Source organism: Blennius ocellaris (genome assembly GCF_963422515.1).
Source record: "Blennius ocellaris genome assembly, chromosome: 16".
NCBI classification, from domain to species: Eukaryota; Metazoa; Chordata; class Actinopteri; order Blenniiformes; family Blenniidae; genus Blennius; species Blennius ocellaris.
The window spans coordinates 10,220,499-10,247,844 of NC_137665.1; the positions used below are offsets into that span (position 1 = coordinate 10,220,499).

At 39.2% G+C, this 27,346-nt stretch overlaps 1 protein-coding gene across 1 annotated transcript in view; it reads left to right on the plus strand.

The window, feature by feature from the left end:
• LOC308141417 (ras-related protein Rab-26-like) overlaps window positions 1-27,346 on the plus strand; it is a gene marked incomplete at both ends in the record, with an annotated part of 44,046 nt that overhangs the window by 1,773 nt on the left and 14,927 nt on the right. Inside the window, 4 exons of the mRNA XM_080511575.1 lie at window positions 525-635; window positions 17,187-17,228; window positions 17,977-18,043; window positions 24,826-24,878. Coding sequence (XP_080367701.1) covers window positions 525-635; window positions 17,187-17,228; window positions 17,977-18,043; window positions 24,826-24,878 — 273 coding nt within the window. The remainder of the gene's footprint in view (window positions 1-524; window positions 636-17,186; window positions 17,229-17,976; window positions 18,044-24,825; window positions 24,879-27,346) is intronic.

Consider the following 27,346-nt stretch of genomic DNA (forward strand, 5'->3'; position numbering starts at 1 on the left):
GAATGATGCATGATGTAATGTGCAAACTGGTGACAAAATGATTGTCAGGATGTCATCTCAAGGATTTTTATGTGTTTTATATCCAGCTCATTTAGTCCTGCAATATGGTTTTGCACAACAAGATAGTGTTTTGAGTCACTCAGAGACACAGCAGGGGAAGTAAAGATGAAACAACAGAGACTGAGGCTCTTGGCTACTCAACATACATGCAAGAATACCCTATTGACCAAAAATGCCCTGGATTAAGCATCGAAAATATGGGCGAGCTGTAAATGGTAACACACTTGGTATAAGACATTTGATTTCCAATTGCCAAAGCCAGTGCAGGTTCAATATTGTTTGCCATCAACAACTTGCACATCTGGACCACTACAACTAGTAAAAACAACAAAAAAGTTCATACTCTCCAAATTCTGTACAAAGTGACAGAACACTGCCACCCTGTGTAGATCAGAGATATGGCTGGATTTTCCTACTGTGTCCCTTTAAGCTACTCCTGCCTTAAACTTTTGATTTTCTTGAAGGTAATGCTGGTTGGAGACTCTGGTGTGGGGAAAACCTGCCTGCTGGTCCGATTCAAAGATGGAGCTTTCCTGGCTGGCAGCTTCATCTCCACTGTGGGCATTGACTTTAGGGTGAGTCAAAAACAATAAAAACATTTACACATTTCTTTCACGCATAGAAATGCTTATACAGCTTAGCTTTTACTGGCTTTTAAAATATGTACTAATAAGATTATTTCACAGTTTATCAGTGTCTTAACGTGCCTCAGAGCTGTGAGCATTCCCTGTATCATGAGTCTCACAAGATAAGATATTGATTTCTTAAATTAGTTTGACATACTTCCATTTTTCAGTCTCCCTGGGTGATAACAATGTCTATCATGTGCCAGTTTCTAGCTCCCTGGTGAGCCATCAGGGTGGAACTTGTCCGTCTTTTCTGATGATCATACTCAGGTGATATTTTGTCAATGAGACACTGAATGACTCACACATGTGCAGGTGCACAAACACATGCAGGCACTGATTTCTATTTGAATACTTCCTTATATTTCTTTTTTATATTTTTTATATTTTTCTCATGTTACTTAAATGGCTTTGATCTAAATGTATCAAGACTATTCTTTTTCTGTACATTTTGCAACTATCACACCTGTTACTCGTAGTATTTTACACTGCAGCTTATTTTTCTAAATTGAATTTGTCTCTATTTTTGTTTTCTAAACTCAACACTTATGGTAAACCTTCCACCGCCATGCAGAGAAAAACTCTTCGATTGGGTTAAGAAAATGAGAGTATGGTGGAAGGTAGAGGACTGTGAACTAGGGATGGTTTTGAAACCAGTTCTGGACCAGAGCAGCACGGTGGACTGACACATTGTTTGTGTGTGCGTGCGTGCGTGCGTGCGTGCGTGCGTGCGTGCGTGCGTGCGTGCGTGCGTGCGCGCGTGCGTGCGTGCGTGCGTGTCCAACCATGATATAGCCCTGTGTGTGGGATGGCGAGCTCGTGGGTGGTTGAGCTATTAATTTATTTACTTATGTAATGCCTCTTGCAACACTCTGTAGTGCTGATGTTGAGGCCTATCTAAGCAAAAAGGACGCTTTCATCAGCAATTTCTACCTGCTACATTTACTACGAATAGAGGAAAATGTGTAAAACTCATACTCAAGTCCAGAGCTTAGCTCAGCTCTTTTTTGTGTATCGATGTATGATTTAATTGCAGTGTAGCACAGAGCTACCAACAAGCAACCAACTGACTTCTGTGTGGTTTCTTGTTCAATGGTTGTTTACAGCAACAAGTTGAACAGAACATATTTGAACTTATAAGAATCATCCTGGATCAGACTGCATGTACTTGATTTGATTGCATTTTGTAGCTTGTGTTTCATGCTTCACACAAAATGTACAATATCTACATTGATGTAATTGATGACAATACACGCGGAGGTAACATGTGTTAAATGAATAAATGCGTGAAAGAAAAAAATCCAAAAACTGAATAGAAGTTTATTTTGAAAAGTTGAGCGAGCATGGCTTTTTTGAACAGAAGAGCATGAAGGTCCTGGTGTTTGTCTTCCCATGAAAGATACACAGACGAAGAGAGAGTCAGGGAGTGATTGTTATTTTTAGGAAAGACGGTTTTGATCCCTTTTAGTTGGTGGGAAAGCTATTTGCTGCTTCATGTAGGGATGTGATCCGGTTCCCACTTCAAAGCTCCAGTGAGACACAAGGTTTTCTTCCCTCCCCTTGTTTGTTGTAGTCTCATCTCATTTAAGACTCAACATGTTCTCCGGATTACAGAGCGGCACCAGTGCTTTGTTAGGCTTAAAATACAGGCAACCTGAATAGAAAATAGAACCCTCTGCTTGAATTTCATTATAAATACTCCCTGTAATTTATGTAGACAAATAGAAATGGTGTACAATCACAAACAAGAAAGGGAATAAATAGCAAATATCCAATATTATCCATTAAATAACACACAGGCTTCGTTTTCCTCTTTCATCCAATTTATTCATTTACGGCTACATATAAGTGAAAGACATGGAAATGGACAGTTTGTAGCTAATGGTGCTGTTGATTTATGGTCTAACATCTCTATACATAGCACACATATCTCATTCTATTGGCTTCACTACTGACTATTACTTACTGAAAATTAACATCCTGCCTTTTGCCTTTTACATATGTCTTGGTTTTTTGTTTTTTTTACTGCTGTGTTTTCACATATAAATATGGCCTTTCTGATAATTAAAGAGTCGCATGAATTCTGTTTTTTTATTTCAGCGAGAGAAGAGAGCCAGAGTAGAGTTCACTTGCAAGGTATAATGCTGTTTATCTCTTGCTATAGAAATGCACATGCTAATCAGAGAGCAGGTGACTGTGTTAGACCGGAGCACTGAGGTTGTTGTCATGCTCCAGTGTGCAGCTCTCAGACTTCTCATGTAGATTGAGTGCATACACTGTTTTTTTTGGGTTATTTTAGTTTCCTTTCTCTGCGCTTCAATCGCTCACTGCTTGGCCACAAGACATCATGTGGGTGTAAACGACCTCTGCTGCTACTGCTACTGCTGCTGCAAGATCCAGATTTCACTTTTTCTTCCTAAATGGCCTTTCATGTGGGTTTTTTTTTTTTTTTTTTTTTTTTTGTCATGCTGAGTTCAACTCTGAGGTAAAAAGTTGACTCTATGCAGAAACAGAAATATAAAAAATTTAAAAATGTAAATTAAAAAAAATGTCACTGCTCTCTCAAATTTTCTCTTGTTCTGTAGCACATTTACTCACCTTATCCATCTCTAGTTACAAAGGTCCGAGGTTAGATTTCCACTGTGTGGATGGTAGCATCAATAAAACAAACTACAAGTATCTATGCAGGATGTATTAAATATAAACTAGCTTTGGTCTCGTCGAAAAACCATTTTTTAAATTCAAGCTCCAACTCATCGGGGCACACAGCTGCATCTCTGGCAGGGAATATAAAGCAGTAATTGGATGGGTTGTTTTTACACTTAATGACTAAATTTGATTTAACACTGAGTTAAACATTGCTCCCATTAAATGTGGAAAACAAGCTTATGCAGAATACCAAATTGCAAGCTCATTCTTGAGGACAAACGTAAATGCCTCTTTTGGAAAAGCCTTCCTTCCTCTCATGTAGACTTAATGGATATATTAATAGGTTGATTCGAGCAACAAAACAAGTCAACATGTACATCTATGACAAAAATATATTCACTTTCAATCCAGTGATATGAAGCTGAAAAAGAGAAATACATCTGCATCAATATGAAAATCTTAAAGAAGTGTTACATCGATTCTTAGTTTCTGAAACAAATGTTTGGGGTTTTCTTGCTGATGATGTTGAAGTTTCTGTCACAAAAATGTTTTGGTTATTATCTTAGTCAGTTCATAAAACAACTGCTCATTATAATTCAAGTGAAAGTTACTCTAAAATGAGTTAACTTTGAGTTATGGAGCACAATTGGTAGTCAGCTCAGTGTCATTACAGTCTGTTTAATACTGAATCAACTACAAATCCCCATGTTGACTATGATGAGATGCAACAATGTGGCCCATTAATGTGATGTAAACAGTTGCAGGGAGAGTTAACAAAGGCATAGTGTACATGACTTAATTAAATTGAGAATCCTCACTCAAACTATCAATAAGTTGTTAATTTCCACGATGGCCTCTTTGAGCCCTTTTGAATTTATGCCTGCAATATGTGAACAAAGAGCACTAAGACATGAGCTGTCATGCTAAACTCCTCTGAAGTGCACAAGGTGAACAAGTGCAGCAATCCATCAAGAAACTGCTGAAATCTTTGAAATGTCAACCAGTCTATGCTCATCTACTGCAACCAGACTTTCATTCACCGAGGGACCGGACTCAGCCGCAATTCTTCACATCCATAATAATTATATATGAAGCCGCTGGCTGTAAATTTGATTTCTGTGATTGTATTCAGCACAAAACAACATTTTTAGCTTGCAATGGGTGCCAAACTGTCCTATGCAGCCAATAAATAAAGCATATTTGGAGGTGGATATTTCATATAACAGAACAAGAATGCAAGGATGCTCACAGAAATGCCAAGTAACAAGAAATCCTCCAACAAAGCTTCCTGCTGTTCACGGTGTACTTGACAACCAACCATTCATTGTAATCTGTCTCCACAATGTACTTCACTTCATGACTTTGGACAGAAGCAGTGTTTCTGTCCCTCATTTGAGGAAGTAGTGAGTGGAAGAGCTTCACTTCTCACCTCCAGTGAGAGACAAATGTGCAGCTCTCAGCTGTCGGTTGTATCCACAGCACCCCAAGTGACAGACGTATTATGAAACTATTAGTTTTCACCTCCCTACGCAATAAAAAACATGGTTCACTTGATTCAGGAAGACGGGCATTGATAATGAAGTTGGTGAGGATGGAGTGTAAGACATTCTTCAAACTCTGGACAATTGTTTGACTGACCTTTGCTCTATTGCCACGAGCAAGTTGAATCTTTTACGTATTAAAAAGCACACCACCATGTTAACTATCAAAACAATGGATTCAATGAAAGAAGAGGATCGATAAAGTATAGTAGTATCAGCAAGGTGTGTAATAAATGGATGACTGAGACTGTATGAGAACTTAGAACTCATTTTCAAAAGTTGCGTTTTCAGTGGTTCCAAGCAACAAAAAGCATTCTGTTTTCACTTGGAAATGCTGCTGTGGAAATTGGGCCTTTAATCTTTAAATATTTATAGGACCATGGGACATTTTTGAAGTGCATCACTGAACAAGTATTAAGGACTGCTTGTTGCTCTCCTCTGCAGTGGTCACTTTACACCACGTCATTTTACTGATTTTAATCAAAAAGAGCTCAGTTTTATTGCTTTCTGTGTGTGCTTTTTGTGTGTGCGTGCACATGTGCATGTATTTGTACTTTCAGCTTTCGTGTCTTTAGAAAACAAGTCCTCACAGCTTTATAGGAGAGAGAAGACACTCATGAATTGAAACTTTTGACAATGTTTCTTGGTATGTGGATATGGTTAATATTACACGCGTTATCATAAAACAGATTTGCTTCACAGACTGTAGGGAAGAGAACAATAAAGCACATTCTGCATGCACAATTGTATTCTTCTTGTGAGCTGCTCAAGGTTTTCAGAGGGCATCTCTTGTCTTTGGCAAAGTTTGCATCTCCACCAGTTACAGGGGGGGAAAAAAACTGCTTTTCTTTTTCCCGTGTTGAATTTTTCTACATTGTGCTTCATTGTGTTTAAATTTACTCCGTCTCTGATTGAGATGCATGACCACTCCTGACCTCCATGACAATAGCTTCACCGCTGCCTAATAATGTGAAGAAAATGCACAATAACCAATCTTCTGCATTCATGCGACATGCACCAAAATACAATGAACATGTCCAATAAAACGCTGGGAGATAATTGTTGTCCCACAGATGTCTGAATATATTCTGTTGTGAATATGAAGTCAATCAACACAGACAACCATCTACAGCAAAAAAAAAAAAAAAAAAGACCAACAACAAAAACCCAAAACAAAACACAACATCATCCAGTGATTTGCATAGAGCGCTCCATCTGGGAGTCGTCCATAAACGGTCTGACTCATGTAACATGGCTCACATCTGGAAAACTGATTCATCCTGTTGTGACTAAAGTCTTGTGTCCATCAAAGACAACAAACACAGTGATTTACCCTTGCAGTGCCACATTAGTGAAGATAGCTTTGTGAGCTGCAGCCATGATGGTCTGACATGCATTAGTGAGTGAAAAAAATCCAGAATTGTGTTTCACATGTTGAACAACTTAGAGCTGTTCTGCAGCAATGGAGATTGATCAAGTCTTAAAAGTTGCTGCTTTTAATTCCGACAGGTGTTCCAACTCTTCTGGATGACTTACAACCGACTCTGTCTGAATAAAAGCAAACACACTGTGGGACCAAACCCTTGTGAGCATCTGTTGAACAGTATCGTACAGCAGAAGGTTGTGTGTTGCTATAAAAATTGTGAGAAAATGCAATTTTCAATGGAAGAGAGACCATCATATTCATTATTATTGATGGATGAATTGACTCCTCGAGAGATTTCTCTGTTCTTGCAAAGTGTTGTGTCCACCTTTAGTGTGCTGATGAGTTTTGCTTGTTCATCACTTAGTGAAACTTCACGACTCCCATACACACACTGTATGGCACAGCAGTTTGTGGCACAGACATTATACTTGATTTTTGATTGACCACAGCGTTTTAATTATATTAACACTTAAATGTGTCAAAAAATTTCATAAACTGAGAAGATGATTTGGTATCTTCTTAACATTGTTGTGATAGCATTTTTATAAGCAGTCCAGGAAAGTCCTGATCTGAACTGTTTGTGTGTCCTCCTGTGTCTTGTTATATTTGGATTAAGTAAAAATTGATATTTCTCTCTCAACAAAAATATGTTAAACCTGATACTAGATATTAAAGCTAGGTATGTGCAAAAAAAAACTGCTTTAAATTAATAAACTCACTTTTATAAAATCACCTTCACTTCTCATAGAAGCCCCCTAATTTTTAATTACACTCATTTATATCCAATACATGCTAGGTTATTACCGTCTGTGTTCCCAGTGACATCAATGACACGGTGACCGCAGTGTGACACAAGCGCAGGGTCTCATTCATGTACTAAATTCAAATGTTCTTTTAGAAGCACAGCAGGAGAGTTTTAACGCAAACCAGAGAGCCCCACTGATTCATATTTTTCTTTCCTCTGATGTTATTTTTGGGTGTACTCAGTATGTATGTGGGGGTGGGGGGATATGAATCAGTCCTCTGCAAAACCTCCACTGAACATTTTAATTGCCTAATCTTAAGATAATAATGTGAGAAAGCATTTTGTTTGTTTTTGTTTTTAACTGTGGTCTTGCATTTCAGTAAATTGTAGTCCATGTTATCTTCCCACCGGTCTGGAAAAGAGAATGAGGGAATTCTGAGAATTTTCTATGACACACTTCAACATTTAGACACGAGATATACGTCTAGTTTCATTCCTCCCCTGAAGCTTACTCAGTTCGAGGAACTAAAGCCTTGGTGGATAATTAAAATGAGTCAGGGGTGCTGAAGATCTTTTTTTCATCAGTGTGGTTATATTTACATGGCACTGAGGGTATAAGGTCCAGTCATCTCTGCTGAAAGCAAAGAGGAAGGTGCAGCAGCGTGGATGGTTGAGAGAAGCTGGGACGGAGGCTTTACGGCATAACAAAGGGGTTAAAGTAAGAGACATACAAGCTGTATGTAATGCTGGTGCTCACTGGTCTAGATTTATTGATAAAGTTGTCTCCATTATGACCTCACTGTGTAGGCCGGTCTGATCTCCATTATCTAATACCATGAAAGTCATTTTGCAATAGATCAGATTCAGATTCAGATTCAATAGCGTTATGTAAATAAATGAATGTGGTCCCATAGTTATTATTAGACTCTGTTAATTAGACGTTGACCCAGTACAAAACAATAAAAGCCAAGTTAATATCGTCTGTATGTATTATTTTCTCCCCCAGCTTGGGTTTTCTCTGAATCTGTTGTGGCACAGTTACGGTATTTGTTTTGGAAATAAATACAGTCCATGAACAAGTGACATATTTTAGATCAGATCTGCTGTGGCACTTCACCATGACTTTTTGTTTTATGTTTCAAAAAAAGCAATCAGATCTTTTCACCTGAACCATTTTTCCTGTGTCCAACAAATTACAACAACCATTCACTTACCAATTTTTCCCACAATATAGTGTTTCCAATTTTTTTTTGTATGTTTTCTGTGGATGTTCATGCACGATATACATAACAGTATGAATCTTCCGCCTTCAGTCTCACTCCATCCACCCACCACTTTGATTTCTGCCCCCCTCCAAAAGGCCCTGTCCCCCCAGGTTGGGAGCCACAGCTCTAAACATTCGCCATTTTACAATCTTCCTCCAACGATCCACCGTGGAAATGATAGGTTGTTGTTGTTTTCTCTCATTCTCACTGATACTTAAACAGTGTATATTGATTTTCTGCCTGACCTTTGCCCCACATAATGCTGAGGCAGTGATTCCAGCTGGACGACCCATCACAGAGACGCAAAGTATTTTCTGTGGTCGACATTCAGCAAACAGTGTTTAGTTGTGTCCCAGGGGCCTCGCTGTGTGGTCAATAGAATTGATAACAGCTTAGTAGGCAAATGGGTTTGGAAAAGTGATGAATAGCCAACTGGTTGATTTTAGATTAGACATATTTCACTTTGATTGCCCTTCCAAAGAGATAATGTTTATTATAGGAAAGACAGCTCAAGAGTAAAGTCTCTATCCATAGTGTGGAAAGAAAGTATGCTCTTATGTATGTTTGAAAAAACATTTACTTGGTTAGTAATTATCATTCTTGGCATGAGATACCAGTGTGGTCATTAATAGATCATCGATTTGGAAAAGCGGCCTGTGTCGCTTGTGTTAACTCATGAAGTGAGAAGATGGTGAGGTTTAGGTTCATTTCCTTTCAGTCACACATTATGCAACACATTTAGTAGCTGTCAGTGACACACACACGCACACACACACGCACACAGACACACACACACACAGATAACAATGCTCAGCAGATGTGGCAGCTGTTAATGAACCACGGGAGATCTGGGCAGGCATCTCTACCTCAGTCTACTGACTGTAACTACCCAGTGTTTACTGTCAGCCCTGCATCACTGCTGGAGCAGAAGCATTGTGAAGACTTGACTGGATCCTGCCAGAGATCTCTCAAAACGCGGTGCCGCCAGAATCGCTGCTCAGCTCAGGAAGTATTGGCTCCAATGTATAAAGTAAGAAAAAAGACTTGAAAAAATGTGTCTCACAGGAAAAACAAGCTGATGACTGAGCGCTTACTGTTGACTCGGCAACAGTTGGTCTATATAATTGAGTATTTGATTTAAGCAACGATCTATATAGGTCTTTTTTCTTGAGCTGAATATAACAATAATGACTAATATTGCTTGATGCATTTTCTTGACTGGCAGGTATTGTTCTTACACTTTGGCCCTATTCTCGGAAGAGTGTTTTTTCCCCCACTGAGAAACGTGTCAAATCATTGAAAAAAACATTATCATTAAATGCATTTACTGGGTGGAAAAATGCATGTGTGCATGGGTTTTCTGTTGGTACTCTAGTTTCCTTCTGTTGTGCAGAAACATGGATTTGAGGTTAAATGGGGAGAGTAAATCACTGTTGTGTCTGTGTTTGCCTTGTGGATGGACCGATTGCACCCTGCTGCCTCCCATGGGATCAATTCTTGCTCTGAATTGAATAAAGAGGCATAGAAGATGTACTAATAAATAAGCTTTTGTCATATCTTATGCGCTACAAAAAGCTCCTGATGATTACGAAAGAAAATCCGTTCCAGACGAGAAATTATTAACTGCAGTACTAATGTGGGACTCAAATAAATAACTCAGAGTTGGGCAGCACTTGCTTGGACACACAGATATATGCAAGTGAATCATGCTAATCCTTTGCACCATTTATTCATTAACGGAGGAATTCTCACCGATTCTGAAATAGATTAAATGACAAACATGATATGATTCACTTGCATATACATGTGCTGTACATGTGGACTCACACCCGCCCTGGTTTTGGGAGAGTGACTCATGCCACAAGTAGATGTTAGTCATAATGTCATTACTGCGACTCAGCTGGAGGTTTCAACTGCATGAACTCAGGATTTTGTTTTGCTTCAAGATTGAAGACCAGGTCTTTCATTTCCCTCTTGTGTAAAAATATAAATGATTGTGTAGCTTTTGGATGCCTGCTTGACATTTGTCGACAAAAACATGTGATTTGATGAAAATCCCATGCACGGACTCAGTGCTTTATTTCTATAACAAAATGTTTCTGATGCAGAGGAACTTCCTGAAAATAGTTACTTCCAACATATACTGAGTAGAATTGGCTTCAACTTCATTTGACACAAACTTATACTGCTGTGAGGAATACATATTGACTCCACCGTATTTAAGACATCAAAATTAAATTAGCTTGCACGGTCACATGATGAGACTCCATCAGATGTTGCATTTCAGAGACAAAGTAATGAAAACAGAAAGGGAAAACTGACAGCTAGAAAAAAAAAGACAGCAGGGAGGGAGGCAGTGCTGGCAAGAAAGGGAACGAAATGGACCAATCATAAAATTCAAGCTGTGACTTGACGATTCTGACTATCTTCCCCTCTGAAAGCTTCATCTCCTCTCTGACTTGTCCATTGTCGATGTCACTGAAAGTCCATCCCCTGACTCTTAATGGGTTATTTTTTTTTCTTCACTGCTCCCCTGCTTCTATATATGTTTTGTGCTTTCATAGGAACAGCTGACTGATTTATCTTTTATCCACTCGTCCGCCTGCACGTTTGCTTGCTTGCTGCAATTTCTGAGTGGGTGAAATCAAAATACCAAGCACAATCATGCCAGTGATAGAGCAATAATATTGGTTTTTTTTCTTGAAAATACATAAAAAAGACAAATTGATTTTTTTTTTCTCGTTCAGTGGCAATAATGATTTGGAGAGTAAAATTGTATGTATCTGTGACTATATCTGGCAAACATAGTAGCAAAATGACTTGTGCATGTGTGTAGATTTATCTGCATATTAAAAGGTATGAGCAAATAGGGCATAATAGCCACATTCAACTTCACATTTATTGCTTTCATACCTGCTGCTACAAGTGGAGCTCTGCAGATTTACTCTGTTGCTATATAAGCTTGAGTCCTTACTAATTTTAAAGCTGGGGTGGGAGTTTAGCTCTACCTGGGGAGATGTTTGTAATTAATAACAGCTTTGCCACCTGCTGCCCTAATGTCACAGGGATCCAGAAAGGCGTGACCTGAGGAGCACCATGAATATTTAACCGCTCCGTGAATTGTTGGAATATAGGACCAATTGGCGGACGTGTCCAAAAACAAGAAGCAAGTGCAGTTTATTCATCAATAAAACTCATCTGAGCTCGTGAATGCATCTTGTGAGCATTTCTATTTTGTGAACCTCATTTTGTGTAGTTTAATTATCCAAGTAGTATCTCAAGAGCATTCACTTACGTAAATTAAAACGGTGAGAATTCATCCTGAAAGTGATTGTTTCAGCAAGAACAAACTCATCTATAAGATTCTCATTAAACCATTTCTTTCACAGACTAAAATGCAGGTTTGTGCCTGTGTGAGTGTGTGCACAAATCAAAATCCTTGAAGCATCATAAGTTACACAGTGTGCTTATTAAAAGTGCTTGGGGAAGTTATCTTGTTTTATATATAGAACCCCTATTCTCTGCAGTTTTATCTATGGTTAACGTTATGATGTCTGAACAGTCTGGAAAGTTGGAAGTTTGCACAGGTTTGTGTGGTATGTCTTTTTTGTCTCCACAGTTTTTCAGACATGTCTTTCAGAAGTTTTGAAACTAATAAATCTCAGCAGCTTATGCATTGACCTTGGACTGTTCTTTGGAAAAGTGATGATGTTGGATTAAAATGCTTGAAAGTGCTTCTCTGAGAAAACTTTAGCAGGAAGGAGTTGAACATTTTCACTTTTCTGCGTTTGTTTGTAAAGAAATTTGGTTTTCTTAGTGCTTGAAAGTTTGGTTCACTTTATTTGATAGAGATTGTATCATTAAAAAAATGCCTAATAGCACAAATGTCATGGTTTTCAGGCGTGGGTCACTTGAGTTTCCTCACACATTGTGCACCTGCCTTCACCTTTTACTAGCTGGGACCCAGCTGGAACCCTGAACCGGATAAAGTTGCACAGAAAAAAAAAATAAAAAATTCAGTTAACAATGAGCCCACAGCCTGAACTGCATAGTTTCCAGCGAGCGGAGAATATTTATCATCTTTCACAACAAAATCACAAACATTAACTGCAACGTCCAACTTTCGGTTTTTATTTACTCAAATATCCCGAGGAAGATCTTTAAATGGGTTCAGGCTCTCTGTCACAACGTGAATCGATCATCCAGCATTATGAAGTCAGTGTGTGGATTTATGTGTATAAATTGCCAAAGAGAGGATTCATAACACAACACATTTCAGGGAAAACATGACATACAAAGAAGAGGCTGTGATTGTAAATGTAGCAAAGGTAAAACAGTGAGCCTGCTTTTCTTTTTTTTTACTCATAAGTCGGTTCCTGAATGCAAAGTTTTGATTTCCCCTGGGAAAACAGGAAATCATCACATTAACAGAATACCGTGAGCACATCATGAAGCCATTCAGCCTGGACTATGTGCTTGCATGCAATATATTACTTAATTAACTCTTTGCCAGACCCAGATTTCTCTGCTTGTTTGTATTTGTTGCTCTGTTTCACAGTAAGAGTAGGAGGAGGAATCCTTAATTTCTCAAGCTGCGCAGTTGTCAGTCTCGATGGGCCCCCAAGGCCCATTGCTTTTTTCAATTAGGCTGTTTTTAACTTCACCTGCTCACCCAACTGAGGAGCCAATAACAGGAAAGTTCCAATCATTACACCTGCTGCTCAGTCAGAGATGTTTGGCACAAAACTTACCTTTTCACTCGAAGCTGTCAGAGACAAAATAAGAATTCTTGTTCATGCGTAGCTTTTACTAAAATCTTAGAACCACAACAATTATAGCTTTATTTCTAACGTAACCATTAAATCACATCATCTGTTGGTTGCATTGCAAGTCTGCTTCAGTGTCATTTATAGTGTGATAGTTGTCTCAAGGAGGCTATCCAGTCCATCTTAATCACAAGTTTTTGTAAAATAGTGTCATAGGGATTGAAACCGCTGCCCAAGCTAATACTGACCCAAAGAGGAGCGGAAAGAAAGAATAGCAAGTAATCACCCCAAATATCTTCTTCTACTATGGTCCCCTCATAAAGGCTGCACATCACACACAGCATTCGCCCGTAAAAACACTAACTTTACAGTTCACTGAGATAATAGCAAGCTGCAGAAGGTCACAACTGTCACAGATGCAGGTTGCAAGCTCCTGACATTTCACCCACAACTGCCAGCACAATTACAGCTATTTTTTTTCAAGTGCTTTCAAAGCCTGTTCTTTAGGCCAATTCCATTTCCTGACATCAAATCTCAACGTCCACTTGATGTGGAAGCTGCGTCAGTCGCAGGTCATTCCATCATCTCACCTGTCTTCAGACCATTGACCAGCATTTTATTTTGCTTCTACGATTTGATACTTGATGGACTGATGTACATTTAAAAGCAGTTGTCTTTCTTCCTCAGCTGGTGGAACGTGTGCCTCACTCAGGTCTATGTCAGCATGATTTAAACTTGACACCTGGGAGTCGGTCTTGACGGTAGAGTAGAGCTCTGCCTCGTTATTTGTCCCTGCCCTTGGTTTTCCAGTGTATTACTTCTTTTGTCATGTGTGTGTTGTGAAAGCAGCCGTGTACATCAACAAGCTGTCAGAACAAAGGGAAAGATGACATTGAGGATTGGCGCCACATCACTTCTTGCTTTTTTTTAAACCTTAACCTTTTTGCGGACATGATGCCCCTGTTATTCCCATCATACAGCGGCCATTAATGTTTTATTGGCTCATACTTCACGAGCCCCTCCAAAGGCGCCTCATACATTTGTAATTTTCTAATCCTTGTGAAGTGAGTGTGAATTCTCACTCGTGTACCTTTGGAGAACAAGATTAAATAGCCAACATTGAAATGTCTGGCTGCTAAAACCTGAAGCTGTTTGCATTGGAATAGATTCTTCTATTTGGAGGGTGTTTTGCTGCAGCTTGGGGAACTTGACGTAAAGAGGAACAAGTTTCTCGTAACCCAGTTGTAACTTCACAGAGCTGCATGAGCGTGTAAGATGATGATGCTTGAGAAAGTTATGAGCGTACTGTTAGAAGTGTGATTGGCAGTCTTTAATCCACAATACCTTTAATTCCCCGTCCTGCCACGATAGACTCACTTGGATAAGCTGCTCAAATGCTGTCCGTTTCATCCTACTCCATCCATGATTCCCACCATCATTAAGTCTCTGTCATTATGTTCTGCTGAGCTTGATTTCAAGTGTTTCCTTTCAACAATCCCAGCGTTATTATCAGTGCAATCAAGCCTGGCTAACCAACAAAACTCTCACCACTGTGAGACCATGAGACTCTTTTTCTGGGTCACTAAATATTCATGAGCCCTGTGAGCACATTACTAGTTGTTTTTAGCGACGGCAACAACAACAAGGAGGTATTCTTCAGAGACCATGATTCTTATCAGAGCATACTTACATACTGGCTTGCAGCTTGAGTTCCCTCATGAATATGTATAGTATTCCTCCTTTGTGGCTCTCGGGGAGGTGGATCAGTGAATGCCTTCAACAAAGACCATATCTGTTTTTAAGAGCTCTGTTGGAGGATTAGCAGCATCTTCTCAGCCCTGAATATCTACTGCTTCTCCCTGGAGATCGAAAAATTCGAAGGTCAACCATTTCTTTCTCTCAGGACAAAACCAGAAAGGATGACGATACAGGGGACGCTTTGGAGCGTTGCCGTGGCACCAGGTGATGTAACGCATAATGGCAGCTTTCTAGGACCCTTGAACGTCTTGACCTCGTCTTTTCAGTGACTCATATTCATTTAAGGAGAATGACAATTGGGTGTGAAATATATTGGTTTTGTGAATGCCCAGGAAATGTGGAATATAAAAGGGTTTTTCAGACATTCTTTCAGGCTTATGTATGTTGTAACACACATTTTTCTTTGTTTTGGCAGTGTTGGTTGTGATACAAGTTGCTCCAATTTTGTCCATGCTAAAAAACTCCCAGCAGTTACTTGTTGCCACGTCTCCTAACGCCATCTCTGTTTCAGTGTTATTAATATAGCCCAACACCTACTTGTAAAATTGATTAATCTTATCACTGGGCTGAAGAGTGGTGTATTGATGAAGCCAGCTTGTGCATTTAAAGATAGGCCAGAAAAAAGCCGCTATTTCTCTTCATACAACATTTATAAGACAACCTTTAAGTGAAAACATTGTTTTTGCATTTTTGTTTTTACACAGTAATGAAGTTGGAGCATTTTTGAAAAGTTCCACCTTGACAAACTAAACTAAACCAAATCACTTTCAAAAACTTTTCAATGGCTCCAAGCACCACTGTCATATAAACAAAGAAGTAAAATGCAAAAAAAAAAAAAAAAAAAGCTTTTCATTTTCACTTAAAAACACTGCAGTGTAAATGGAGGCCTTAGCCACTCAACTGAATGACATTATGCTATTGATCTGTTATGTGAAAGAATGACTGATGTCAATGTTGAAAATGATGTGGTGATGAGGTTACTTGGAAAGTTTTAAAGCTTGAGTTCACACTATCTCAGGTTGAATGGTTGCACAGGGGCATAGCCGGTACCACTGTGGCTTCACAGCAAGCTTGTGCCTGGTTTGGGTCTGATCTGCCGTGTGTTTTTGGGGTTATCTCTAAAAACAAGTTAATTACAAAAGTTAATTGATGGCCCTTTAGTGTGAATATGAATGTGTCACTCTTTATCTTGTTGTATTGCCCTGAGATGAATTGTCAGGTGTACTCTGCCTTTGCTTATGTTCAATTGATGTGAGCTTTTTGTGCTTCCTATACTGCTGAGAATTTAAACTGTTTAGCCACCAAATGTGTTTCTCGTGTAGATGCACACATGCAAACTGCACATTCTGACAGTGAATTGCAGTTTGACTGTGTTAATGTGTGTTTCCACTGGCTAAACAGTAAAACAAAACAGAAAGTGTAAATTAACAAACTCTGACAATCAACGCCTGACGACATCGGTCTCCAGGCTGATTGGAAAAATTTGAATTTTATGAAGCAGGCAACATTTTTGAGAAGCACAGTCAAATTGTTCTTAGAATCACTGAACATGTACAACCAGAAAGAAAAGACCATTCCAACATAATTTAAATACATTTGAGCTGCTTCAGGATTGTTTTTGTACAGAAGGGGATTTGTACTTTTCTTTTTCATATATGATGATAAACTGAACGTCTTCCAAATGGAGCTCTGACCACAAATCAAATAAAATGCAACGCTTCCCCGAGTGTGACCAGAGACGTATTAATCATTGAGGTGAGAGTCAGATGGAGTCAATAGACACAAACACCGAGAAGCTCATCCATCTGTCCTTTCACAGGTCAAGTGTAAAAATATGGAAGAGTAACTACTCATAATGCATTTTAAATTCATCCAACTGTTAAGATCTCCTCTGCTTTTTTAGTCAGAACAAAATTCTGTGATATTGAATGAAGCATTTCTGGCAGATTGTTTAACCTTTCGGCAGCCACTTCACCAGATAGAATCAAGTCCATACGGCTGAGCATGGCTGTGCGTGGTTGCAGAGCGGATTGAGGCAGGGATAAGAAGAAAGTCTCCATGAGCTGCAGAGACAGGGAGGTGAGGAGAGCAGTGGAGGCCAATCCCCCGGAGGAGAGAAGCGAGGCTTCGTCAAGAGGTCCAAGTGAGGCAGACACATGCAATATTGATGGAGAGTGGGGAAAGGAGTGTGTCAGGTAGATGAAAATAAAGACTGCTCTGGCAGGTGAATGACCACAAACACACACTTAAGGTTGTTTCTTCCAAATACCAAAAAAAAGTTGTTGCGAGTTAGGAAGCTCGTTTAAGTTTTGCAACTGTCACTCACATCACTTCTTGCTTTCATTCCCAGAATAAAGTCCTGAACATCAACGGAGTCAAAGTGAAGCTGCAGGTAAGAAGTTTGATTTACTCCGGCAAACAGAGGCCGGGTTTGCGGAGGGATTGATGCGACCCCCCCCCCCCAAAAAAAATACAGTTCAAAAATGACTTTTACTCTCCATCTAAATTGAGTGTGCACTCAACCTGCACAGGATGACTCTGGGGAGAAAAGAAATTGTAACTGCCATCAGAGCTAAATTGTGAAGAAAGACAGTGCTGCCTGACGGGGGGGGGGGGTGAAAGGCTTAATTAGTGTTATTCCTGTGAGGCCGGACCACCACAAGTGATTTCTATTCAATATTGTTGTGTTTACCAAAAAGAAAAAAAAAAAAGAAATAGAACTCCTGTGTCCCCTAAAATAAAATGTGTTCGAGACCCCTTAAACAGTGGTACAAGTAATGCAAGCAAGATGAGCTACAGGAATAGTGAACATCTTTCATGTTCACAGAAACATGATCTGTAATTGATTCTCGTGTCTCTGTGTGTAGATGAGAAGCAACATGCTCTCAGTACAATAATCCTCCTGATATGTCAGTGTTCCAGAGTGCTCCAAATCTTTTTTTATACAAGTCAATGAATGTTAAATAGTTCTGAAAGATCTCATTTCCATATTTCAGGCTTTAGTCAGAATTCTTGGGATAAATTGAATGGATGGCCACACAATGAGCTCCCACAGGCTGACTGAGCAAACATAAGACTCATTAAAAAGACAACGGTAGAAACTTTAGTCAATGCTTACTTTCCTCTCTTATTATCTGCAGATCTGGGACACAGCTGGACAAGAGCGGTTTCGCAGTGTCACTCATGCTTACTACCGTGATGCCCATGGTGAGACACACTCACGCACTTTTATCAACACCCCCTGTTACTTGAAGAATAATTGCTTGTTATAATTAAACAGCTACAATTAAATGCAATACTAGGCATTGAAGTAATTCATTGCCTTAAAATGCAGATTTGTATCTTTACATGCTTGTTTTTGTTTGTTTCTGGCTTGTTTTGTATAATTTGGTCTCAATTCAGTGAGTGGCAGTATGTTTGGATGCCTCATAAGAGTTTTTGTGCTGTGGTCGTTTCGCATGCATGAAGTGTCAAGGTGTTTAAATGACTTTTTCCAAGGCTGAGGCTTTTTCTACCAAAACATGTTTCATGGCAAGTGTGTTTCATAAACATGTCAAGGTGGAAAAGATATTTCTTCTTTCTTCTTGTGAAAAAAACATCATCTTTTGGAATTCAAGGACTCTTTGAATATCTGTAATTACAGGTGGGCGTTTCTGTCAGTGCATGAGTCACAGTGCGTATGTAGCCTTCTATTCATCTTGCTGTTAGTACTGATCTCAGACAGCTTCTTTTCAATGTATGTACAGTATGTGAAGTGTCATGAGTTTGAACCCTTGAAATGTAAAGAAGAAAGTTGTTTTTTTTTGCTTTATTACTAAATATTTCAAACCTTGAAGGGTTTCATTGAAATATTATATCCAAATTTTCTCTGAGTCGGAAATGGTGGCCCACACTGGGATGAGACAACTTGTAATGAATTGAAGAGCGAAAATATTAGAACATTTGTGGCATGTGACCATTTTCACTTGGAATCACATTGAATTTGTTCTCTGTAAAAATATATATTTTTATTTTTTTGGAGGTTGTGACTGTATTGCAATGTATGCACAGATGTTGTGCAGCAGGTGCATAACTGTAATGAGAAACAATTGACCCTATACATATTGCATCACTCCCCAGTCCTGAAGTAGTTTACTCAACAGATGCCAAGCAAAATGAAGTTGAATAAAGAATAGCGATAAACCTGCAGAATGAAGCTGGATGAAGACCTGAGTGACCTGCCAACAGCTCACTTCTCACACTTGTGGATTTTCAAGATATCTTGTAAACTCCTGAGTGAATTCTATAGTTCTGTCTTCTCATATGTTTCCAATATACATCACTTTGTTTGGTCTTTGAATCTGTGGGAAGTCAGGGATTCTTCTCTGGCCATTGAGAAGATTTACCATCTGGATCTGTGCGTCTGTATAATCTGTGTGAGTTTGAACTATTTAGGCACGGATGCATTGTGTGTGCATGAGCATACATGATTTACTGAGTATAAATGACCATGCCTGTGTTGTATCCTTATTATCTATATCGTGGTCTGGAATTCAGTCTGAATAATTACCGCAGGATATATTTCACAGAACTGTGTCTTGTCACTTGGAAGAAGGGGTTCAGGAGGACATTTTGCAGAACTACTTTCAGGCAAGATGCCTGGGAACATCTATTTGTCTGGTATCCACATTACACATCTTTCAATCACTTTTTACTTTCATTTCACTGCCACAAGGACGCGTGTACATCACAATATGTTCCTAATCAGATCATTTAAATACTGACCACTTTCTACGAGCTCAAAGAAAAAAAAATCTATCTGATGAAAGATAGTTGGGATAGGATCTGATCACTAAGTTTTTTGGTGGTGATTGTTAGGTTATTGAAAGATTGACAAACTCATTTCAAGGAATATGTGTAAGATGTATGTAATGCAACATTTGTGCTCTGGATGCCTGGAATGAGGCCTCAGCAGTGTTTCAGCGGCTTTATTAGTTGGTGCCTGAAACGTCAGCCCTTTGTCATGATGTAGCATCAGTAAGACTGATGGACTACGCAGTTGATCAGCTTGTACTCTCTGGTTGATTTCTCTGAAACATTGTGAGGATTTCTCTGAGATTGTTACTTTAAAGTTGAAAACTAACATAAAGAGTTGTTCTTCTTTTTTGTAATATGCTATAAAGTTCTTCATTCGTCACTTTGACAGTCTTGTCGGTACAAAGGTTAAAAACGTTGCCAACTGTGTTTCACTGGAACGTCATTTTGTCCTGTTTCAGCGAAAGACTGTCTGTGAGGTTTGGAGTTTGTGCAAAGGGTTCTGGGTTTCAGTGCTTTACTTAAATGAAAACACACACATTTTGATCTTCCTCCAGCCTTCACTATCTGTGCTCTCTTGACTCTGTGCTTCATCAAAAACCCTGAGACCTAAATTAGGTTTCCTTTAGTTGCTGATCATGGAACTGAAGCAATCACAGCAGGTTTCTGTGTGATCCTATCTAACCTTGGGCAAAGCGATGTTTTGCATTTACTCAAAATCTTTAACTGGTTTGTGTGACATGGGATTTTGTTATTTTGTATCAGTACAAAGCACCCGACAGTATGCCCAGTCCCTCAATGAAATCAGCAAGGCTGGTGCAAGATACTGTTATCTGGGACAAGAAAATACAAAGCCAGCAAAAACTAGGATGCAAAGACTTGCAATCCTGTAATCCCTCACTTGATTGACCGTGAAACGCTGTCGTTTCAGATCTCGATTTATCTGATGCCACAATAGTTTTAAATTTTAATAACTATGAAGGAAGTTTGATCAAGAGATGTCAAGGCTGGTTTGGCTTGTGTTTCTGAACCGTATTTCTGATGAATACAACTTCAACTCGAACAGTTTTTTGTTTTTTTTCACAGACAGTGATTTCTGAAATTGTTTCTGAGCTCATGTGACGCTTTCCAGAACAATTGTGCCTGTTCTTAAGAGAGACAAACCAGAGAATCTGTCGATCTTGAGAAAATAAATGAAAAGCCTCGGTTCATTCTGGGTAACGTGGCTGAACTGCTGACAATTTACATAAATTGTTAATAAAATGAAATAAAAGGTTTGCTTTCAGAGCTTTCATTTGTTACTTTTGTGGCCTTTTTTATACACCACCATTTTTCCTGCCAGTGTTGTAATACAGTTAGCAAATATTAGTCACAGAATAATGAAAAACAAATGTATGAAACAGACCAGGGAATAAAATGAGCATATTAAAATATGCCCATTTTAAAACTTTTGCAACTTGTTTTCATTTCATCATTCATCCAAATGCTTTTGGGAATTTGAAGAACAGCAAAATTTCACATAAAACGCATAATCTTTTTTTTTTTTTCAGAAAGGTTTTGGTTCATCCACGGTCGCATTTCGATGACTATAAGTCCTTTTACACGGAAGTGAGAAAAAATGTAGAGCCACGAGTGGATGCTGTTTGTTTTTGTAATCATACACAACAGATACAGAGTCCCAAAAGAATATGGACAAGAAGTCATGACACTGAGGCTGCCATTGTTGTTGTTCATCTCCTTGTGCATGTGCAGAAGCACACTTTACTACGGCCGTGGTACACATGCGCAGTAGCAGCATTTGCAAAAAGTAAAATTTCCCCTCGTTTCCATAAAGATGGGGTCACACCCTATTTGAAAAGTGGTGCTTTCCCATGTTTACAAGGACATGGAATCAGAACATCTTGCAAAACCTTTCACCTTGGGAGCCATTTTCAAAAACTTGCGTTTTAAGTGGCTGCAACGTTGTCTTGTAATTGGACCACCAAAATGCAATCAAAGTGTTGGGTTTTTACTTGAAAATGTCGTGCAAACAGGGCCTTAGGCCCATCTAAAACTTCACCTAAAGCTTTCAATTTTTCAAAAAAATATGCTGGCTTTGGGCTGTATATGTTATTTGATCAAAACCTGATCAAACTGATTACTCCTGTTTGGGATTGTCGCATTATTGTCAATTGTAATTGTAATTGTAGAGTAAGTCAGTCAGCAGTACTTTTATGACCCTAACAACACAGTTAACACTCCTTCATAAAAATGAAAACTTGAGATAATTTTGACTTTTGAGGAGAGCTGCCTGCACTCCAGTGCCGACGCTAAGAGATGAGTGTAGGAGGGTGGAGGACACTGAGTTAGGAGGGACACTGAAAGAGGACATGCTAAGAGGATTATTTTAGATATTGGTAGAAAGGCAGTCTATGTGGTGTGTGGGTGACTAAAAAACAGACAGTAATCAGGTATTTTTGAGCTCATCTATTTTAAAAATGTGATGATATTGGTTTTTATCATCCACCTGTTTTCATTCATTGTGATCAAACTGTATGTGACTTTAATGTTGGGAAAAAAAACATGGTGACGAAAACAATAACAATAGACAGATCACACATGGAACTTGTACATTTTCTTAGGTAAAAAATATTTCAGCTTTCACCAAATTCATCCAATGTGTTCTGGATTAAAAAGAAAAAGTAGAATAGGACATGGTTTCTGTTCCTCAGAGTATTGCTGCAAGAGTCCTCGTCACAGAATTCTTTGTCATGTCCTCATCTGCCCAGAGATAAACTGTACTGTGCTGTATCGATGATCATTCTGTGAATTTGTTAAAATAATGTGAAAATAATGTGAAAATATATGCACTGGGCACACAGTTTTCACCATCTTTGAAGCAGTTATTATGGACAGGATCTGTCCTGTGACCTTGATGCTAAAGCATCTGATAAAAAGCAGGGAGCAGCAAAAATCTAGAATAATCTATAAATCAAATATAAGTTCTTCCAGTCCAAGGACTTTCAATGCATTCAGTGCAATCAAAGTAGAAAAATATGGTAACAAAATTATACAGAGAAATTCATGAGAGTGCTATCATGTTACTTTTCTGAGGTTTGGAGGTTTTATCTTCTCTCCTTTGATCTTAACAATGCCTTTCGAGTTCAGCGTCGTCTTTTTTTTGGCTGTTACATTGTTTTTCATTCTCGTCTCGGTTCTGACATCAAGACCCCAAATCTGTCTCTTTTTGTGCTCGCAATCCCTGCTCATTTCTTTAATCAAACCCGAGCGTCACCGTTCTCTCTGCCAACAAGCCTCACGTGTAATGAGACTTTTGATTGAGTCCTTGCTTTTATTTTTTATTTTTTTGCCTAAAATAAAACTGAAGCTGTCTTCATTTGACACCCAATCCACAAGTAGATGACTTTATTCTTTTGCACAAATATCAGCTGAGGCCGACTTTAATCCTTGAACATTATTAAACAACAACTGGACTCAATACAGGCAACAGAAATGGATATGCACAGATGCGCATGTTTTGCAAACGGCTTACAATTTTCTGTGTCTTGACTTGAGCCACTGAGAGATGACAAATACTATGAGAATGGAAAACACCTTAAGGACAAGTCTAGGAGAACTCCGCTGTATTACATAGCTGTCAGTCTGCATCATGTTCATCTCTCCCGGGCCGCTCCCGGTCTCAGCTACAGTCCCAAACTGCCCCTCAACTACTGTACCTGCACAGACTGGCTGAACCAATCCATTTTCCAAGAGAGGAATGAATTGTTTTGCAACTCCCTTTGTTTGCAGATATATGATGGTGTAATATTTATACTGTTATTCATACAGCAAATGTTGAACGATTACGATGCCCAGAGAAATATTTGATGCAGAGACGGGGATTCTTTAAGGGGAAGCGTTTGGTTGGAGGAGCCATTCTCTGGCCAATAGTTGCTGTATGTCTGCATCTGATGGGGGACTCAATTTATTACTAACCTGGCAGCTGTCATTTATGTTTTCAGTCACAGAATATGAGCAGTGCACAAGCCAGCATCAGAAAGGCTTGAGGTTTGCAACCCATCATCATCATGGTTGGCAGAACTCAAATAAACTTTGCTTATGAGTTGATTATATTACAGCTGTCAAGTAAACGCTTCTCATTAAATGACCTGTCCGATTAACAGTACAAATACCTCAAAGGAGGTAGAGTAACCATTTTGATGACACAGTCTGTGTCCATGCAAATGCATTATCGGACTGTTGGTCTGCTTTGCTCCCCGGCCTGGGTATTACTTATTCAACTAGTTGATCAGTGTTTCAAATCTCCTGCGTTTTGCTCAGAGGGGGACTCAAGATGCAAGACCCTGATGTAGGTGGAACAGGAGCTCATTTTCTTAAGCAAAATTCAAATGGCCAAAATAAGGAAGTCCTCAAGATCACAGGGGATAATTAAGAGATGCCAGGAAGTGCAAACATGCAGAACACAGACTGAGAAAGTGAAGAGCTGCAAACACAGAGAAACTAGCAACCAGAATAAACAGAACTGAGGCCAATTAAATACCACAGCCACCAGGTGAAGACAATCACACTCTCAGGCACAGGTGAAACACATCACAGCGGGTAACAGCCAATCAGACACAAGGAGAAGTCAAGAAGCCTGAAACATGTTTGCACACACCAGGGTTTTTACAAAAGCAGTGATATGTCTCTAGGTTTGTCCCTGTATTTAAATGCAGCTACAAGCCACCACAAATGATGATTTCTAAAAACTCAAACGACATTGGAGATTTTAAAAACTCTGTGTCTCCGTTTGCATCTAAAGAGGGATAGATGGAGACATACGTTACAATATGCAATGGAAGCGTCATCTGTGCGTGACTGTCTGTCCATGTACTGTTTGAAGGCCGTGATTAAAAATGGATACTGTGAAAGTACTGATTTTTGTAGACAAATTAGTTACACAAATAGTTTTTGTGAAAACCTGAGTTTGTGTAAATGTGGCCTGAAACCGGACACCGAGTCAGAAAATCAACTGCAAGAACAAAAATAAATTAATTCAATCTGAATCTGTGTTTGTTGGCATGTTTAAAGACTGTGATACTCTAATGTAAAAGAGAAAACTGACATTCATCAGAATATCACCCACAAAATCAAAGGACTTGCTTTTATAATCAAGCGATAAGAAAACTCAAGCGACTTTGTTTTGCTTTTTCCAGCTCTTCTTTTGCTGTATGACGTCACCAACAGGACCTCGTTTGACAACATACAGGTAAGTGAGGCTCTTACAAAATGAAGACAGAGATAAAACCATATACAAACACATACAATGAAGTGTGTGTGTGTGTGTGTGTGTGTGTGTGGGGGGGGGGGGGGGGGTAGCATGAGATTGAGAAATTGAGAATGTGGTTCAGTTAAGTCACATTTCTATGTCTGCTGATCCATATTCTCAGCATTCACCCTTCCACTGAACTAAAAAAAAAAAAAAGAAATCCCATGGTTTGCTTTTGCATGAGTGCTCTTATTCCACGATTGAAATATTGGCTGTCAGAGTCAGCCACATGTGCTTTTTAGATGCCGTCGACACCGCATTTCATCTCTCCCTTAACTGCTCAGTCAATTATAATATACATCCAAGTGTATTGTACTGCAGGAAACTGACGTTTATAAAGTGTTTTATGTCAGTTCTTTTTATTTGGGGGAGCATTTCCTTGACATTTAGATTGTCTCAAATATTATGGATCAGTGCACAGTCACATCTGAGAAATAAGTCAAGCTTGAGATAGCATCTAAGTCAATATGATGAAAACATGATGGGAACATGCAAACTCCAAACAGAAAGTCCCACAGAGACCCCCTGTGGTGCTCAACCAGCAAGGACCACTCAACCAAAGTGGCTCCTGTTGTCTGTCCAATGCTTTATGTTCTCTCACAGCAGGAACCAGATCAGAAGGTGAAGCTGATGAGAATAACATGGGCACTCTTAGAAAGGAAGCTATAGATTCATAGTTTTTTTGTTTTGAAGCAGGTGGTCTTTTGTCCTCACGACATAGTGCATGTGTCTTATGGAACACAAATGAAATCACAGTCTAATATTAGCTGTAATATTGACTTTAGTGATGCACCTAATTAAAGGAAAATGGCATTTGAATACCAACTGGTCTGAGGGATTTTACTGATTTTATTTTCTGCCATATATTAACAATATAACAAGTTACCCCTAATGACTATTTTTTGTTGTGGCTTATTTGAATCAATATTGTTTTATGTGATAATTATGTGTCGAGAATTGCTCCCTTCGGTGGTGAGTTGTTGTTTTTTTTTATGAGACTTCCAAAAAAAACAAAAAAACAAGCTATGACTGTATCTAAAGCTAACCAGACAACAAATACTGTCTGGGATAGGAGAAGAGAGATCTATCTTCATTAAAGGTATACAGGAGGATTTTCAGGAATTTTAGGAAAGAACCGCCCTCTCCACCGTTTGAAAAAAATGCGCATGCGCAGCGCTGTACCTGCTCCCGAGACGGAACGCCTACTAAAACGCGTGCGAGAGACATGCACGAGCCCAGTTCTCCTCGTGCACGCTCTGTTTACAAGTCACAAGTCGGCATCGCTCACATAAGCTCACTTTACAAGAAGATTTGCACCAGAGGGGGTGAAACTGTGTAAAAATGTCCGAGAATAATGCGTCGGGTCGGCCACCGGCATGATGAGAACCATGTGGAGTGAGCTGCGCGCAGGGACGAGCACGTACGACGGGCTTACGTCATACATCACCAGAATGACTGACAATTGGGAGGACCAGTTATTTTGATGATCCACCCAGAAGAAGAAAATCCTCTACTATACCTTTAACTAACACTAATAACTTAATCTAGGTTTGAAATCATATGTATTTGTTATGCACCACACAAAAATGGGAAAAAAACAGATATATTTCATGATAGAAAAAGCAAAGCACCACTTTTCCATTTATAAATATTCCATTTTACATTTTGGCACTCTGGCATATGAAATTGCTGAAGTTAGCTCTGAAATGGCACTTTTTTTTTCGGAAAGATCGTAGTTAGTGCTGTCAGGGAGATTTTAGTTGTGGCAGCTGGTCTCGATATGCTGTTTTCCATCATTTTTCCCTCTGTGCAGTGATTGTTACTTGCGACAAAAGAAGAGGCAATTTTCAATGTCTTTAATTGACACGGGCTGGAAATGGCTCCGTCGGAGAACCAGAGAGTTTGTTAAGGAAGGAAGAGGTTGTTTGTCAGCAGTGCGTGCGAGAGAAATACAATGTGCTCCCCTTGAGAGATCATTGAAGCAGGAAAGATACGTCTTGGGTCTGGAGATGAACAGCTCAAAGGAGGAGAAAGAAGATGGGTGTGTTGGGAGTAGAGAATGCAGAAAGTGAGGATGTTGATACATTGGAAATGCAGTAACACAAGGGAGGATCAGAAACAACCTGTCAGCCGTCTAAACCAAAGCCTTTAACTCTCTCTATGCTGAGAGGGCCCTGAGCTTGTGTGTTCACAGTCCAAAGCGGAGTGCTTCTGGCTTTGTTTTCTACAAAAGTCTTTTCTTTTTTTTTGTCCAACAACCTCCAGCGAAGTTGAATTTGAGGACGCTTATGCAACCACCTGCACTCTGCTGAACCCTGGATTATTCATTATTTTTTCAATCTTTACTGTTTAGTCACTTGTGCTCAATAAATAACTGTATTTCGATCACTGCTGGAGAAACACAATGA